We start from the raw sequence: 17,793 nt of genomic DNA on the forward strand, positions 1-17,793 counted from the left end.
AGCTCCACGTGAACAATTTAGATTAGAACAGTTGACTGTAGCAGAGAAAGCGGCAAAGCTCTTGAGAAAAAGCTGAGCAATTTGCTCTAGCAGACACACTGTGAATGAAGAATTCAAAGCAACCTACCACAGCAAATTCATCCTTGTCCAGGTGACCATCTTTATCAATATCACTGAGATCCCAGACCTACAGCAATTATGATAAAAACAATGATTTAGAGAACAAGTTATATTTTGTGCTTTTGATGTCAGTCATCATCATATTAGGCATGCTCCCTAAAGACTTCTAATAGATTTTTGTGAAGATCACATTAGTTATATTAGACCTAGCTAAACAGTCTCTGAAGAAACAGACTGGATTAGAATTTTCTGGCAACATGAATCAACACGGGCTCTACAAAATTCTGGATGCAACACAGGCAAGTTTTTCATCTTTCTACGTTGCAATTAAGGAGTCATCAAGCTGACTAAAAACACCCAGAGGTGGCTTTCAGAATTGTCCAGAGGGTGTGGGCTAGCAGATTGTCCAAATTTGTGTTAGAAGAAAGTTAAAATATTTTCGAAAAGTCAATACATTTCTAATTTGCATTCCGTTCCTAAATTTCCAGTTTTCATTTTTAGTAAAAAAATATGTCCACCCCCCAGAATTCTCTATAGGAGAGAATTTAAGCATCTGTCAACTTTAGTTCATTATTAGGTCAAGCGCAGTCAACAAAACTTGCAGGAGATTTAGACTGATACAAAACTTTGTGTACTCTACTACTCAGCCATCAGCTAACGCTGTTTAATCATCAATATAACTTGGAGACAGCACACTAGTGTGGACAGAATGCCAAGACTGATGCTGAATCATCTGAACTCTACTCCCAGCTTTATCACTGGACCCCTGTACAAATTTAAGCTAGTTGATTTATCTCCTTTGCCCATTTCCTCAGTTTCCCTATCTTGCCTGCAAACTTTTCTGGAACAGGAAAAAGCTTCCTGCATTTCTGCTGTGACAGTGACAAGATAAAATACAAAGCCTTTCAAGACTGAGTACTTCACAATATCCAAGAACGCAATTAAAACAAGTCATACTTAGATTTTTGTAGATAATATAAAGAGGCAGTTCTTCCTGAAGAGATGAAGGTATATAACGCAGATACAGTTCTTACATAGAATGTATTCATTCTCAGTCATATCAATATGCAAAACATTAAAGAATACATCTTTTAAATGGAAGTAGAAAAATACTTTAAGGTTTGCTTCTCGTGCAAATACGCAATGGATGCACTAAACTCAGATCTCAGAAGTATTTATAAATATACATGAAAAAAATACTTGACAATTTGACAGCTACAATAAACTACGATGTTTTAAAGTGTTCTCTTGTACAAACGGTGGATAGATTTAATGGCATCTCTAATAACCTATATTTGGAAAAATGACAAAACAGTGGAATATAATGTTACAAAAAGTGTTAGGGTTTAGGAGAGCTTTTTCTTGTTTCTAAACAACCAAAATCAAAATTTCCAGCTCTTAAAATGAATACAGAGATAATGAAGCCAATCTACTCTAGTGCCCAAATAACTACTATTATTCTTATTTCTAAGTGGAAGACTTCAGAACCTACGTAATGTTCTTGCTATATAGCATGCACTTGATGTAAAATCTCAGCCAAAACCTGATCTATGTTGATAAGTTACATTTAAATATTTAACATTGCAACTACGAGAAGCTAAATAGAGAATAGCTAAATCTAAACAGCATACTTACCCTTCCTAGGATATCAAGAGGTAGCTTTGAATTCATCAGTACTGGTTTTACTTTGTCTCCTGAAAGTAAACCATTTACTGGCAAAAGGCTTTCAAAAATACCATCAAACTTTGCTTTTTCTTCCACCTAGTTGGTAAGAAATAGCCTGAATAAGTAAAAAAGTGTGCCTGTGTGAGTGTTGAAAATGAGATCTTGCAAGAAATTAAGACTGGTCAGTAATGTATTCATTCTAAATTTCCAAGCTTTCTTGCAAGTGCCACCAAGCTGTATTTAAGTGTAAACCCCATGGAGCTAGATCGAGGAGCTTAAGTTCAAAGCGAAGATTATGATAGCTAAGAGATTTTAACATGCAGCATATAAGATGTGTTTCTGTAGTGTTCTAAAAGGACAACGCATTCTGATTAAAACGCTGCTGACCAGATTTTAAACAAACTTTGACAAACTCTGTAGAACTAAAACCTATTCTTCCCAAATAATTTGCTTCCCACTTTAAAGTACAACATGCAAGTACCAAAAATAAAAATAAATTAAAAAAAAATCAGCATTAGAAGTTATTTTATTAAATTTCTACCTTTTGGAAAATGCTTGCATTTGAAAATTAACAAAATACAAACTCCCATGTGTGTATCAAAAGTTACTTTTTTCCAATGATATATATTGTGTGTATCACTGAATACTAATTAGAACATATGAACTCAAGCTTTAAATTAATACTTCAGGATAGATTTGGTGAAATGCTTTGCTGTTCTCAGTGGGGTTCCTTTATACAAACATGAAAGTGCGTACTATTAGGATTCTGGAAGAAATCCAGGCAGAAGATTAAAATTCATTGTGTCTTAAAAACATCACACGAGGGGTTGTCAAAGACTTGTTTAAGACTTATTTCAAATATAAAAGTACAGCTCAATATTCTCTATTGTGCACAAGTCTGTCATCAGAAACAGAGGACTTTTGAAATGGGAAATATATTTGATACAAAATTGTCTCACCGGGAAAATTACAGACAAGGAAAATATTTACTTTTAAAGAATGGATGGAATGTGTTGTCTTTTACACTTACCCTAACAGCCCAGTGAGCCTCTGTTGAAGGTGGTGTGATCAGCAAAGGACTGCTAGTGTCATGCTAAAATTAAAGAATTTTTTATTTTTATGTATATATATATATATAAAAAAACCCACACGCACTTCCATCTCTAATCCTTACTAATTCCTTTAAGAGATGGTTATAGACATGAAGCTTAACTACACTGAAAAAAAAGAAAAAAGGCTGCACATGTACCCAAATAAAAAAATAAGTCATACTGACTTATACTATTACAGTACTTCGACAGGGACATTAGGTGCATGAGGTACCCAAACACAGAACCAAGACAAGCTAAAGGAGGTTCCACAGCAGCTACTGCAGGCAAAGCTGCAGTCATGCCCTTTACTACACACTCCTGCTGACCTAGCCCAAAAATAATCTTTTGGTTTTCTTTTCTTTTTTTCATAAATTTAGAGTTTAGCCACATCAGCTTCCTGAACAAGCTGACTGTAGTTAAACTTGCATCAGTTTTAAACTTGCATCAGGACAGGGCTGGTATATATTACACAGGAAGACAGGACTATGGCAGCCATGACTGCAGTTGTCTTAGGGAACAGCTTGAGAGCAGCCTGAAGTCTCAGAACCATGATATTTAGGAAACAGAAGGTTATTCCAGCATTCCAACTGAAGCCTTAGTCCTTATATAATAAATACATACATTTAGGTATATATTACTTACAAATTTAGGAGGCGGCACAGTCAAGTTCAGACTGCTCAAGTTAACATCATGGCCATTCTGTGCACATGCTACAAGGCGCAACGCAACATAGAAACCCTATGAAAAATAGTGTTTTCTATTAAAAAAAGCAACCAATCTAAACCACTGTCTCCAATAACTCACTTATGATTTTTACTAACACTGTAATGTGCAGTATAGTATGGAAACAACAGATGTATAGCCCCGTCAGTTAACTGCATAGTGACAACTACCCCACCGCTTTTAAAGATGATTCAGGAAAAACTTTACAATAACATGGAACAAAGAGCAGAAAACTTCAAAGCTAGTTTTTAAGGACCCTCCTATAATCAAGTAAATGTCAGCAATTTTTCTTAAAAATTAATAATGTTTTAAAAAAATTCTCCATATCTACAAGTAACTTGATATTTGATATTCCAAGCCATTTTTACTAATGCTAGTTATATTTTTTCATGCAAGAAAGACTTCTAAAATAAATCTTCTAATCATAGTTTGTATTTGTTCAAGAGTCAGTGACTACATATCTATATATCATGCACGCTGCTTATTTACAAAACAAAAGAGGGACAGAAAATGAGATCCAAGCTTCTCCAGCAGCCTCACTAAGTAATATACTTGGATATGAGCAGTGCTAGGAAAAAAACTCATCTTGTAAACGAAAACTTAAAAAACAAAAGCTAAGGATGACTACTATGGATATCAGGGTTTTCTTGAAACAAGGCTAATCTGTGGAAGGTAATGTAAGAGGTCTACAAGCACATTTCATTTACCTGTTTATCCAAGTATCCTTTACCCTCCGGATCAGCCAAATCCCATATCTGTGGAGATACAAAATAAAAGCCATTGTGATTTTAAAATCAAACTTAACTCAGCTCAACAGTTCATATTGTATGCCTTCTTGAACTGTCCGTTGCAGCTTTCAAGTTATAACCTACAATGTTATTTAATTCTCAAGTTAACAATAAAAATGTTACACAAAAGACAATTTTTCCTTTTAGATTCCTATGAAACTCAGAACAATACCTTGGAGCTATTACCAGTCTGTGGTTAACCTAATGTTCAAAGGATCTTATTTGTGTTCCACCGAGTTCCTTTTTGCAAACCCCTCCTGCTCAATGTTAGTTGCACTTAAGCAAGCATACCGATAATTACTGCATTATCTAATTACTTCAACTTACTTTTCCAAGGATAATATCAGAGAGACCGGATTTTTTAAGAAACAGCGCAGCTTCACTTGCCCCAACTCTCCCCGTATATGTTGGATCTACCTGAAAGATAAAAATTCACATTCAATTGAAGCATGTCTGTCACGAAAGCAGAGATCAGAAATGAAACGCCTCTTGTCTCTAGGTCAAAGGGAGCTGTACAAGCATGCGTTACCACTCAGCAGAGAGAATTTACAGAAGTTCAGCACTGCAATGGGGAAAGGAAAGAGAAGGAAATCTTGGGGAAGAGGAAATGGCACTTTATTTTTAAAATTTTTTTTTAAGAACCTACCTGTTTGTAATAGGTTTCGTATAATGGATTCCCAGTAGAAAACTGAAAAACAAGAGAGACGTTAAGAAAACAAAGAAAGAACTGCAATCACAGACAGCTCGCCTTTAGGGACTGACAGAAAAAAAAGCGTATAGTACTTTGTGTATTACTTCTATCAAAAATATAAAACGGTATGTTAATTTGCTGTGTTCCAAACTGGATACTTGAAATCTAAGTGTGGATAACAGAGATTCCCCCAAAACTGGCAGCCAACAGACTACTGTCACCTCTTAAAACTTCTTATTCACCAGCATTCATACTTATACTCACACTTTTAATTAACAACACTATATGGTAATAAGGTTTTGTAGAACAGCTTTGAACTATTTGCCAAGGTATTTCAGATCACAGTTTGAGAACTACTGATATCAAAGGCAGAGTTTTCCACATAATGCTGACTTGACTACCTCCTGCATTGTATATTTATACTTATGGAATACTTTCAGCAGACAATTATATGCATACACACAGACACAGAGCCCTGGTATCAAAATATGCCTGTGTTTATGCATTTTCAGGACTAGGATCTTAAATTGAAACAGCGTAAAAAAAAAATAGAATGAATGGTTAATTACCAAATATCACAATTCTCCGACAATGTCGTTTGAGGATTTCACCTTGGTGTTAGCACTGCATTACACAAAAGCAGCAGACACAAAGGTAGGCTCTGCCTTTTCGGAACACTAAACAAGCAGAGTCCTCTTCCCTCTTGCTGACATTCCAAGCAAATGGGAACTGAAATGCCAAAAGAGGCAGAAGCCCCAACACGCATCTTCTCAGTTGCCTCCTACAATTGCCACACAAGTTCTAGCCACGTGCAGCTTATACCTCCACACCATTCTCCAGTCTCAATGCCAAGAGCAAAAACGTTACAATCCAGTCTCAAACAAGTCACCCCTTAGAGCAAAGGCATTAAAACAGAAGCAACAAAGCAACCCAATAAAGACAGTTTAATGACTGAGACACAGAGATGTCGAAACATCCCAAAGCCTGCTTGGGACAACCGCTCTTCACCTACAGGACACAAGTCAGACATCTGACGAATGATTATTTGGTGCTAACTTTGATCACTGGTATGTCACCTCCCAAATGCTACCTTCTTCCTTGTCATACACATGGATTTCCGGATGTTCTGCCTACACTGAGGGGAAGGGAGACAGAAATATCATGAAAGACCGATGAAGAGCATGAAATTTTATTTTACACACAGAGAATCTTCCTGTAAGTTTACAATAAACATGCCAAATCTTAATTTAAGGAGATATCCAAAATAACTAAACCCTATTAATCAAAAAGCAAGCGAACATCGAGCTCTTTCAAGATCAATTGTTCTACTTGGCTAGAAAGATCATGCCTTTTCAGAAGAGCTTCCTAAACATCTTAAATGTACTTCACTTATATCCATCAACAAAATAAGCCTCTGCATACTCCACCAGGACACTCGGGAAGCTCTTGCTCTTCCAGAAGCTGGATAGGAGTTCAGAAGAAAGCTGTGACCATAACTCATAAATCTGACTCATCTTTTTGCTGGCTTGTAAACGATCAGCATAGATAAGCACTGTGTTCCTGTCCAAAGTAGGAAACACATCGTTCAGAAAAAAGGTGGAAGTAGGAAATTGTCCAACTCTGAATAAAACCTAGTATGTTTTAGCCAACTATCACCCAACTATATACCTCTTGTTTATCAGAAGGCTCAGAGAAGCTAGCCAAAGACCAACTACAAGCTCCTCTAACTAATTTGGTGAGTATCCTGGAGCACGCGGAGGCTGGATTCATACCAAGATACAGAGCAAACCGCTCCAGCAGCAGTACTGAATGATCTCATCCCATCACCAGACATTCTTGTCATCCTCATTCGATATTGTCAGCCATGACAACAGCTGACTTACCTGACAGAGGTGGCAGGAATCCAGGGTGATGTGCTTAAATGCTGTGAAGTTTCTTCTACAGCAATATATTCATCCAAGTGCTGCTGGAAAGCACTTCATCACTCGACTCTCTACTTGCAGAATTTTACAAAGATTAAGCCACTCTGACCGATTTACCTAAATGGCTGCATCTCTGTGATGAAGCAGACCAGACAAAATGGGTTCAAGTGATAAAAATAGCATAGCTGCCTATCTACCCGTCACCACATGTGACTACATCACTATCATTGAAGATAATTCTGTAATTTGATGACATCTGCTGATGAAGAACCTACACAAGACAGTGTCAATGCTGGCAATCAGAGAAAAACATTTTGAAGAGTTTGCAAGCTGATGAGTGGTCAAAGGATATAGCCTGTTATACAGCAGTTCAGTTTGACTCCCAATTTAACAAGCCTCTGGTTTCTACGCCTACTCCATATTCCCCAAAACTCCACCTATGACCAACACTTTACACCATCTCCCAAACAGCCACCTCAGAACCCTGGTGCCTTGTTGTTTGATCTCTAAGTTGATTTCCTGTACGAATTTGAAGTTCAAGTCTTGAACTTGCTCTCTCACAGCAGAGCTGGTACATTGCATTTGTGGTACGCAGTACATGCATATGGATACGTCTCCATGTCCCTTCACACAGGTCTGGGAAAAAGGCAGGAGTAAGCTGCTGCCACCAGAACAATTAATAAAGCCAGCTCCTAGCAGCCCTCTTTCCTGAGGTCATCTCAGGGCCCCAAAGAACTCTGGATCAGGTGAGTTATTTCCTTTGGTGTCCTCTTGTTTCACAATTTTCTTTCAGACACTCTTGTCACATCATATGATGGATGAAAATAGGTACTGTGAAAGGGGAAAAAACAAGGTGTCCCACAAAGATGAGAGCCAAAAGAAGTTTGCTGCTGCCCCAGAAAGATTACCTTTGCCCTTACTCTACTTGCCGAGTATCCCGAGTTGGCTCAGAAGACTGAGCTACAAAATGATCTGCGCTGTCCCAATATCTCTAACATAACTCTCCATAACCTCCAGAGGGGCTGTAGGTTGAACATGCCTGGCACAGTGGAAAGACCACTGATAAGGTGATCAAATATTCAAGAAAATAAAGTTATCAAAGATAAATCAAATACAGTTTCAGTTGTTGTTTAACTCCAAGAACTGATTTTACATGCTCGCTCTTCAACTGTTTTTATGCATAGCCAGTTGAAACAAAGACAGCGGAAACCTGTTAAATAGTTTGCATACTGTAAGTTAGACATCTAAATTCTCTTTCATAACAACATCATAAAAACATAACTTCATAGAACAACAGAACCATAATAAAATTCATTTATGAGAACAAATATGACTAAACACTTTCACATGCTTGAATTACCCATATTGTTTATAGCTCCTAATATGTTGATATCAATATTTTATATCAACATTACAGCACATGTAACCTCTCCTATTCCTTTTAATACAATTTCTAGCATTTATTATAAATAGCACCTATCTCTGTAGTAATCATGAAATTGAGGCTACTAAAAGAGTAAGTTTATTAATGACCAGGGAAATTCTGTTTACTGCCCCGATTATAGCTAGATTACTCTTGACAGTTCAATATAGAAAAAAAAGTTTTAAAACTAGAATGCTTCCAATGAATTAGTTGGAAAATAATATGTCAAAATAACTGATATGTTCACAGAACGTGGCCCTTTTTTCTCCTCAAGATAATATATTATGTTAGACAAAAGAAAATACCATTGATGCCAGTCTCGCAAATATAAATTAGAATTTAAACAACACAGAAGCAGGATTTCTAGTATAATAAATATTTGATACATTTTTACCAACATAGAAGTTCCACAACAACAACCTCTTTCAAGTCCAGAGTTTATTTGACATATATATTTTGCACCACGTTACTTCACTTGAAAACTTTTGGTAACAGTTTGTGTGTGCATGGATGTTTTCAGATGTTTCTGAACATGTTCCTTTAATTGAACAGATGTTCATCAGGACTCCTACTGCTATTCAGAAGCTAAAAAGCAGTGTGCTCTCTTAATAAGGCGCCCAGCAAATCACGTTACCCAAGCATCACATAACTCCACTGAAAGATGAATTTTCAGAGTTATGACAAATAAAAGTCCGTTATTAAAAGGAAATGGATATATTTAAATAATTTGAACTATCAATAGCCGTTGCTCTGAATTCCTGACTAGCCTGAATTGCTGTGGCCTAGCCACAGTGTAGAAAACAGTTTTAATTTCAAGGCATTGGGGGGTGGTGGGGTGGTGTTGCTTTTCTTTTGTTTTAAAGGAAATAAGTAAACTGACTATCTTCACAGGAGTATGGGACAGAATAAATAGTGATCACACTGTTCAGGTTTAAATTATTTGGGTGAGGAATTAATCAAAAAACTTGCAACAACAATAACAACAAATACCTCCCCAAGGATCCCAAACATTAAACCAGAGCTCGAAACACAGCCTCTCCCAGAGGCACGCTACCCTCCTTGTGTCAGACAAGCTCCAAGGTTCAGGGTCTTCCGCTCCCCTGTAGAAGCCTCATTCTCCTGCTGATGGGCGAAAACCTCCTTTTCATTCCTACGTACTGAGTCCTTTACTGGTGTACCCGCGCCTATGGCTACGCTACTCATGCACCTCCCAACTATTAAGCACAGTCATGACACCCTAAAGGCGGCATTAACCCCGCGTTACAAATAGGAAAACAGGGTGACGTGACCGAAGTCAGAGTCCCGAGCAGAGAGCGAGCCCCATCCCTCCGGCAGCCCAGCCCTGGACCTCGGACCACCGCACCACATTAATCCCCGTAGCTCAAAGCCCGGAGCTGCAGCTCGGGGAGGGAAAGCATTCAGAGAGCCTCGGTGCTGCCCTGCCCCTTCCCCGGGGGACAGCTCCGGGGCCTCCATGAGGGGTGGGCGCCACCGCCTTTTGTGCCCCCACAGCAGCGGCCGGCGCCTGCCCCCGGGAGGCTCAGCCCCGGCCCGACGGCGGGGGACAGCCGGGGGCTGCTCGCCCCCCTCGCCCCCGCCCAGGGCCTGCTCCCCGCCGCGCACCGGCCCTCCCCCCCGGCGGGCCGAGCCGTCCCCCGGGCGCGGGGAGAGGCAGGGCCTATGCCCCAGCGCCGACCCGGCCCCGGATGCACCCGCCTGCGGGAGGGGGACCCGCACCGGGGAGGGCCCGTTCCCCCTTCCCCGATCGGCGCGCAACCGCCGGGGCCAGAGGGCCACGTCTCCCCTCAGCCGCCCCCAGCTGCTCCCCCTGGCAGGGTCCGGCCGCCGGCGGGCCGGGCCGGGCCGGTTACCTGCTGGCCGAGGGGGATGAGCGCCGCCATCTTCCTCCCACTGATTCGGGCAGCGGCCGGGGCGGGGGGAAGGCGGGGCGAGCGGCGGCGGGAGGCCGCCCGGCCGCGCCTGGCACCGCGCGGCCCCGCTGGGCCTGGCCTGGGCGGGCGGGGGCCGGGGCCTGCTGGGCCGCCGCCGCCCGGGAGTTCGTCAGGGCAGCTCAGGAGACGCGTTTGAGCCGGGAAGAAGGCGGCCGCGGCTTATCTGCCCCGGCAGCCGTTCCCCACCCCGACGAGGTGGGGCTGCTCCCGCTGTCCCGTCCTGCCGCAGCTCAGCCCCTGCTTCCCGCAGTCTCTCTGCTCGCAGTCATGGCTCTCCTCCAGCTGCCTGAAGCGAAGCTAGCAGTGACCTACCTACGTTATGGACAAAGTAGGTCTAGGGAAGACTGCAGCTGCCTTGTGGAATATTCTTCCAGGTAACTGAGTCAAGGCACTGATCGACCTTTTAGCTGGATGACCTGCCTCCAACTTTCTCCTGGACAAACCTAGTGATTTTACTTCATTGCACTAAACCTCACTGAATTAAGCTTCCTCTGGTCTATGATCAAATATTCAACATCAAATACAACAAAGTTAACAAATCCCTGACTGCAACATATAAATATTGAACAGCAGCCTGAACGAGGCTAGATCATTGTGGCCATGTAAAAGCTAAATCGACAGGAATGTGCTTAGGAAAAAAGGTAAAGGGCAACAGTGTATGTCAATACCTTTCAAAGTTCTTCACCCCACAACACCATTGGAAGTGTTTTACAGGGAGGGAACAGCACTTGGACAAGCAGAAGTGAAAGAATTTGACTTCAGTCGCTCCCCAGGCTAGAAGCCGCGACTCACTGAAGTCCGGGCTTCCACAGACCCTCCCAGTCCCTATCGCCTTACCACACAAAACTCTGCTCAGCCAGCGCTCGGATAGCCTAGAGGTAAATGCAAAACCATTGGCTCTGGCTTCAGTTTTTGCTAAATTTATAGCATTAGTTCTTGGGGGGACGGGGAGGAAATGCAGAAGAGCAGAAGGACCTGAGAAGGGATGAAGGAAGTGACCGAACAAGTTACAAGACAGGTCAGACAAAAATAGGCACATTGTTCACCGTTTCAAATTCCTCCCCCCCCTTACATTAGGGGGAAAAAAAATAATTTTTTTTTAAACAGCTTTCAGGCACTGCATGTACGCATTTCAGATTTTTGAAGGGGAAAAAATTGTCTGAATATTTAAACTTGTGAAGGGACAGACTACTGTCACTCAGGTCCCACACAGAGAGCGAGCTAGAATGTTCCATCAGCAGATCAGGCACGGCGGAACAGCCAAGCGCAGCCACGGTGCGTTCGTGGCAGCCGTACAGCTGCAGTAATCCCCGAAACTCTGACAGGTGCACAATTACCACAGCAGCTTAGCAAAGCTTATCTTCTCCTTAGTTTGAAGTATGTTGTGAAACATGCTTCACACATTTGACATGCCGAACCCTTTAATGAAATATCATAAAAAGCTTATTATGATATTTCCTCAACAAAAATGAGCACAAATTTTACATTTAATATTAAACCGTGAAAGTGTAAAACAGTTCCAAACCCTAGTGCTTTATTACACGTGTTTTTAATACATTTTAGCAGTGTTAAGATACAGTTAATAAAAAATGTAAGCTTTTCTACAGAGAATTTAACTATGTTATGGTATTTTTATTAAATATAACGGAAACTGGTCGCAAATATAATGTTGAATTTTTTTAAAAAATCCTGTTTTAATACAACTCCATTGGTGCAGAGTTCAACAAGCTGTTAACAAAATATCAAAATCCTTAAGTGAAAAAATCCCTAAGTGATAAGTGAAAAAAAAAAAACCAAAACCACCAATCACCAAAGTGAACTTCTTTCAAATAACAATTAAAGCTCTTCCTTCTTGACAGTGTTCCTCACTGCTCTATCCTTTCCAGATGCTTTTTTTCTCTCTAGCTTTTTCTTAAACCGTTGCTCAAAGTATTTTTCTTCTGTAGCCCTTTCTCTCTCCTGCTCTTCCTCAGTCTGCTTTATGTTCATTTCCTTTTCAGGACCCTAATATTAAGATTTCATTTTTATGCACCAATAGGTTCTCGATCAGATTAGACAGGGGATTTTTAAAATGTGGTGAGAAAGAACAGACAGAAGAATTTCATGTTACCTTTGTTTCTCCCCATGTTTCATCTCCAAAGTCTTCTGCATAAACCTCATCATCTGTTATCAAGAAGTTGTCAAAAATTGTGCCAGCTCTCACCTTTGAAGGAATAGAGCAAAAAACCGAGGATGCCTCTTTGTGTTCTTAAGAGTTTTAATCTCTTTTTTTTTTTTTTAACAATATGTTTCTATCATATATTCAATATAGAGTAATCGTGTTAAGAACCCCATAGATTTTTGCAGAATTTGATGAAGCATTGTCTCTTTTTGGACTACTGTTTTCAAGAATCTAAAGGACTTGTTTCCACTTTAGGCATTTCACTGCTCTTTAAGAAGTTTTAAGTCTCACCACTGGCTGGTCAAGAGACCCAAGACAGAGGAAGATCTCAGAGGCACCCCCGAGGGCAGTTTTCTCCTCCTTAATCTTTGGGTAAGCCAGGAGTAACTGAGCTGCTTGAAGCCTCAGTTACGCACCTCAAGTCAGATGGAATCAGTCACACTTTACAATACTTACACAAATTAGATTAAGCCCCTCACTTACCTGTGGATGATTTTGATCCAAACAATAACTACAACAGAAGATCAGTGCGTCTTACAGATTTTTCAATGTGGTACATATATTTAAATAAAAGCAAATTAAAGACATAGGTCCCTAAGATCCCAAAGCAATAGATAACGTTTATATGCAAAGGGTAAACAGGTTGCTGTTTACTCAGCGAGAGAAAAGTTCTTTATTTCCAGTAAAGGCATCTCACCTGCCAGATATCTAGTCCAATGATGCTAATATTTTCATAGCTGTAGATACTGAAGTCTGGTGAGTAATTTGGGTTGTCAATCTGTGGATGAGGCCAAACTCCTCTATAATTTGGGTTATCAATCTGCCTTGGTTTCCATTCCCCCTAGGATAAACCACATGCCCTGAATACAGTCAGGCAAAGAAAAGTTGCTTCAAGTGTTATCCATAACTAGGATTAAGAGATTATTTATACTCTGTATAGAGGATTCTTGACCATAGGGTAATGCCATCCTCCATGCACAGCATCATCCCAGTCTTCAGGTTTCTCAGCGCTAGTGTCCATGATGTATTCCGGTTCATCCCAATCCTTGAAAAAGAGACAGGAAGATTAAGAAAGCAAAACTAGTGCAGAGTTCACCTCTATCAAATGTGTATTCAGCAAGAAAGAAAATCCTCAATAATGCAGAATAAGGAGAGCCAGTTACCTCAGGCATGATGTCATTTGGATCATCAATTTGGATTCGATCATCCCAGTCAGGGGGTTTCCTCACTGTTGGATCTTTAATTTTCCTTGGTGGCAAAAAATCTAAATCATCTTCTAAGTTGCCGGATGCAACCATTTCGTTATCAATTTTTACTTTGTAAGTCTGATCTGGCCTTATAATCAATGTATATAGATGTGTATATCCGTCAACCTGGGTTTTAAAGAAAGCAAGTAAAATTTTGTAAGAACCTTAAATATAGCTCTTAGGAACTGCATCACACCAGAATTATAATGCTAATTTCTAATGGATTTTTCATAAGCAGTAGTAAGAAAAAATAATTCCCAAAGTCTCCTAGAGGGGGAAAATAAAATTTATGACATTTTTCACATGTATTTTCCAGTCCTCCCATCTGAGTCTCTGAACAAAACTGAATGGTTGCAAGAAAACACAGTCTATATCTGATTGGCAAGAGGAAGTGTCACAAGATTGAAAATATTATCAGATAAAGTAATTATTTTTGTTAATATCAAATACAAGTTATTTATATCCCAAATAGCTACAGCAAAGGCACATAAAAAGGCTTACTACATAGGTTAAAAGCAAAAATATTGAAAATATAGCCAGGATCTTACATTTTTATCACAAGAAAGTGCTCTCTCGCTAGGAAACGTGGAATTAAAGTTACAATTAAGAAACACAATGACATACATTTCTTAATAACATACAGCGCCCTTGCAACCTTGTTTCATCGTGTAGCAGTATCAGGGATTAGGAGTGTAATCGTTAAATTGCAAACATATCATGAACTAAGAAATATCTGAAGTCCCCAAATTAACATGACTTTTAAGATATGATGAAGAGTAGAACTTCTCAAAGGTGTTACACATTTGGAAGAGTTGTTTGGGGTTTTGTTTTGTTTGTTTTTTTTCTTCCTAACATCCCTGTAACTTGTTTATTTTAAAGTGTATGTATCTTCGAAATGTGTATTTACCTTGCATCTGATTGGTTTCTTGATTGGATGGGGTTTATTCTTGTAATTTAAAATAACATGGACTTTCTTTGTCTCAGATCCACAAATATCTGGTCCTGCAAAGAGATTAGATGCTTTGTATCCTTAACGTCTTTCCAGAAGAATACAGATTGTTTACCTTTTCCTTCTAATACTGCTAGATCTCTCCCATTCCACGTATTTTGATGTATTCTATTCCATTTTTAAAGGATGACATGGCTTCTACTCAAAATCTCTAGATCTACCTTAGAATTAGATTTTGTGTAGTCTGCTACCGAACTAAACCCAGAAAACTAACATAGAAAACAAAAATCCAGGCAAAATAAAAATTAGCTGTGGCACAAGCTGAGTAACTATATAATTACATTAGACACATAATGACAGATTTCACTTTGACATACAAATGTACAAGTTTCACTAAGTCACTGGAAACTACATACAAGTAGATAAGAGCAGATAATGGCCTACAGTATGTTGTTTCAGTTAAAGGTCTTAAAAAAATAAACCCTGCTGAACAACTACTTTTATTCTAAGCTCACTCTAATCATTTTCAGCTATGTCCTTCAAATCAGCTCAGAATGTTTGCATAAATCTGTATTTTGTTAATACATATTTAGAGATCTCTCAAGCATGGAAGAGCTAACTCCTTACAGTCACAACATCCTCAGTTTTTTAAGACAGCCTTCCTTTACGATTTTTCCACCATTCCACAACCATCTTTGAAGAATTGCACAACAGCTGTGACAGTATTTTAGTAATGAAGACATAACTACAGACTCACCAAACATGATGTAATAAGGTGAATCTCCACTTAGGTTTTTCTGATCCAAGTTTGAGGAAAAAATCTTAACATATCCCCCCCCACAATCTATCTTCTGCTCATGTTTCACGGTATACTGAATGACCAGAGTCTTCCCTTTGTTACTAAATGGTTTGAATCGTGAGGAGATAGCATAGAATTTAGAATTTTCACTAGTTTGTAGACCTGTAAAGATATTAGGAGAATATTCAAACTTACATTTTTCTCCATTTGCAAGGAAAAAATACCTTTATTGCCATGCACGGCAAATCCCCAACTCTTGAGATGGTTCCCATAGCGTGTTTTTAATTAACCCTACATACCTTTATCTCGCACTGGATCTCCATAAAACTTCCCAGCAGTGAGTTTAAACTTCCCAAGGTCTGGCTTGCGCTCAGAATTCACCCACCTCTTCTGCCAGTTGGCTGTCCCGCCAGGCCAGCACCAACACAAGAGTGGGGTCGTTAAGGGGGTACAGCGAGCGGGGCTCCCTCCCCACCAGCTCACACACTCACAGCCGTTACCGGCAGCCGCCCCACAGCCTCCTCTACCCCCCCGCCCTCGCCCAACCTCCGTCCAGAAACTGCTCCTGGAAATACACCGCGGCCCGGGCACAGCCCCGCGCGGCCCCGAGCAGCAGGGCCAGCCTCAGCGCGACGACGGCCGGGGCTCTGCCACCGCGCCCTGTGGGCCCAGCCGCAGCCATGGCCATGGCCGCCACCGCCCTCACACGGCAACGGACTCGCGCCCTCGCGCCTTCGGGGCCCCGCCCTTCCCACGACGGGCTCCGATTGGCTGCGCTTGCCTAACTTATTATGAAACGGAATCAGATTGGCTTAGCGCCCCCGAGGGCGGAGCATGCTGCCACGTGCCCGCGCGGCGAAATGCATGCTGGGGCTTGTAGTCGGCGCTCTCAGGGGCCGGCGGTAGTATGCCTTCTTGGGATTGGCTGGTTACGCCCAAGCATCGCCGGCGTGCGAGGGGGCTCTGTGCGGAGCCAATGACGGGGCGGGATGTTAGGGAGTCGCGGTCTCCGGGATACGGCCCGGCGCCGACCGCTCTGGCCCTGGCCTGGAGGAGCCGCCGTCGCCGCTGCCACCACCTCAGGGCGCTCCGTCCCGGATGGCTGCGATCGCTCGGGCGCAGAGGGCGCCCGCGGGCGGCGGGCAGGTGAGGCGCCAGCTCCCGTCCCGGCCGCCGCCCTGCCTCAGCGCTGGCCGCGCTCGGTCCGTACCTGGGCAGCCGCGTGTGGGGAGGGCCCACACCGGGGAGTGGGAGGAGGCGGCCCGGCACAGGCTGTGACGAGGGCAGGGCCGTGGGGAGCGGGAGTGTCTGCCCAGTCCGGGGAGCTGGGAGCTGAACCGGGCCGCCTGCCTCCGCCTCTGAGGGCGCTCTGCATCCTCTTGTTGGCAGGGACCCGGCGGCGCTCCCCGCAGGAGAACCATCGCAGCCGGGCACAGCGTCCTTCCTCGCCCCTGTAGCGGCCTCTCTGTGGTGGACACGGAGTTGGAGAAAACTGGAAGAGCTCCGTTCTGCCAGAGCAGATTCCTAAAGGTGCGCAACGAAAACGTACATGGAAGCCAATGGTGCCAGACGTCGGGAAGCGCGGTGCAGACAGCGAGCAGACAGGTAGCAAAGAACCCTCTGGGTAGCACTTCCCACGCACGGTCGAGCTCGGCTCTGAGGAAGGTGGCACAACTAGAAAGCAAAATCATGAATCGAAAAAAGCAGATGGAATTGCAAAACACTGACTTGGGCCAGAAGCTTTTGGATGAAGAGTCCTTTTCGTCTGCTTCCAGTCATGAGCACAGTGCAAGGGGCAAGAAATATCTGAAGAGTTATGCTACTGCCAGTGGAAATATAACCCTTGGTAACGCCTGTTCTAAGGAAGAGGAAAGGATCCAAAGCCCTAAAAAGAATGCTACGGTTAAACAACAGCTGGGTCTGGATAGTGATGAAGAGGAAATGAGAGAATTGATGGAGAGCTCTTCCAAGTTTTCCAGTGGAAATGAGAATCAGAGGGTTGTTGTAAGTGATTCTAAATGGGGTGGAAAGGTAAATACAGACTTCAGTGGATTATGTATTTCTATTTACACTTTTACAAAATTGTGTTTTAATTGGTAGGTCACTTTTTATTTAGATAACACCAGAAACGAAACTTTAATTTTGCATTTGTGGCTTGCTCGTGATATGATTTAACTTCAATTCACATTTTAAAATTTCTGGGTTTTACCCATTATAATTTGTTTTCCTTTTTAGTGATCTACACATAATAAATGAAGTAAC

At 41.7% G+C, this 17,793-nt stretch overlaps 3 protein-coding genes across 11 annotated transcripts in view; 1 reads left to right on the top strand and 2 right to left on the bottom strand.

Moving 5' to 3' along the window:
• EPS15L1 (epidermal growth factor receptor pathway substrate 15 like 1) overlaps positions 1-10,453 on the bottom strand; it is a 46,844-nt gene extending 36,391 nt beyond the window's left edge. For 3 of the 8 annotated variants that reach the window (XM_075524559.1, XM_075524557.1, XM_075524560.1), the window contains exons 1-8: positions 10,295-10,452; positions 5,030-5,075; positions 4,715-4,800; positions 4,307-4,354; positions 3,519-3,614; positions 2,816-2,878; positions 1,756-1,881; positions 128-187 (exon numbers count right to left, since the gene is read on the bottom strand). In XM_075524559.1, coding sequence (XP_075380674.1) covers positions 128-187; positions 1,756-1,881; positions 2,816-2,878; positions 3,519-3,614; positions 4,307-4,354; positions 4,715-4,800; positions 5,030-5,075; positions 10,295-10,324 — 555 coding nt within the window. In that variant the 5' untranslated portion in view covers positions 10,325-10,452. Of the gene's footprint in view, positions 1-127; positions 188-1,755; positions 1,901-2,815; positions 2,879-3,518; positions 3,615-4,306; positions 4,355-4,714; positions 4,801-5,029; positions 5,076-10,294 lie in introns of those variants that run through there. The other 5 variants (XM_075524558.1, XM_075524561.1, XM_075524564.1 and 2 more) reach the window with 5 other exon arrangements.
• Positions 10,454-12,062: 1,609 nt separating this feature from the next.
• On the bottom strand, positions 12,063-16,258 carry CALR3 (calreticulin 3). 2 transcript variants are annotated; one of them, XM_075524565.1, is made up of 9 exons: positions 16,078-16,258; positions 15,831-15,932; positions 15,490-15,693; positions 14,691-14,785; positions 13,700-13,909; positions 13,468-13,581; positions 13,234-13,377; positions 12,486-12,578; positions 12,063-12,379 (listed from the first exon to the last, which is right to left on the bottom strand). In XM_075524565.1, the coding sequence occupies exons 1-9, from the start codon at positions 16,217-16,219 to the stop codon at positions 12,212-12,214; spliced, it is 1,272 nt and encodes a 423-aa protein (XP_075380680.1). In that variant the 5' UTR covers positions 16,220-16,258; the 3' UTR covers positions 12,063-12,211. The 2 variants fall into 2 exon arrangements, with proteins under 2 accessions (XP_075380680.1, XP_075380681.1); XM_075524566.1 differs by lacking the exon at positions 13,234-13,377.
• A 270-nt stretch (positions 16,259-16,528) lies between these two features.
• Positions 16,529-17,793, top strand: part of C24H19orf44 (chromosome 24 C19orf44 homolog) — a 40,032-nt gene continuing 38,767 nt past the window's right edge. The window contains exons 1-2 of the mRNA XM_075524426.1: positions 16,529-16,677; positions 16,921-17,562. Coding sequence (XP_075380541.1) covers positions 16,630-16,677; positions 16,921-17,562 — 690 coding nt within the window. The 5' untranslated portion in view covers positions 16,529-16,629. The remainder of the gene's footprint in view (positions 16,678-16,920; positions 17,563-17,793) is intronic.

Source organism: Mycteria americana, chromosome 24 (assembly GCF_035582795.1).
Source record: "Mycteria americana isolate JAX WOST 10 ecotype Jacksonville Zoo and Gardens chromosome 24, USCA_MyAme_1.0, whole genome shotgun sequence".
NCBI lineage: Eukaryota > Metazoa > Chordata > Aves > Ciconiiformes > Ciconiidae > Mycteria > Mycteria americana.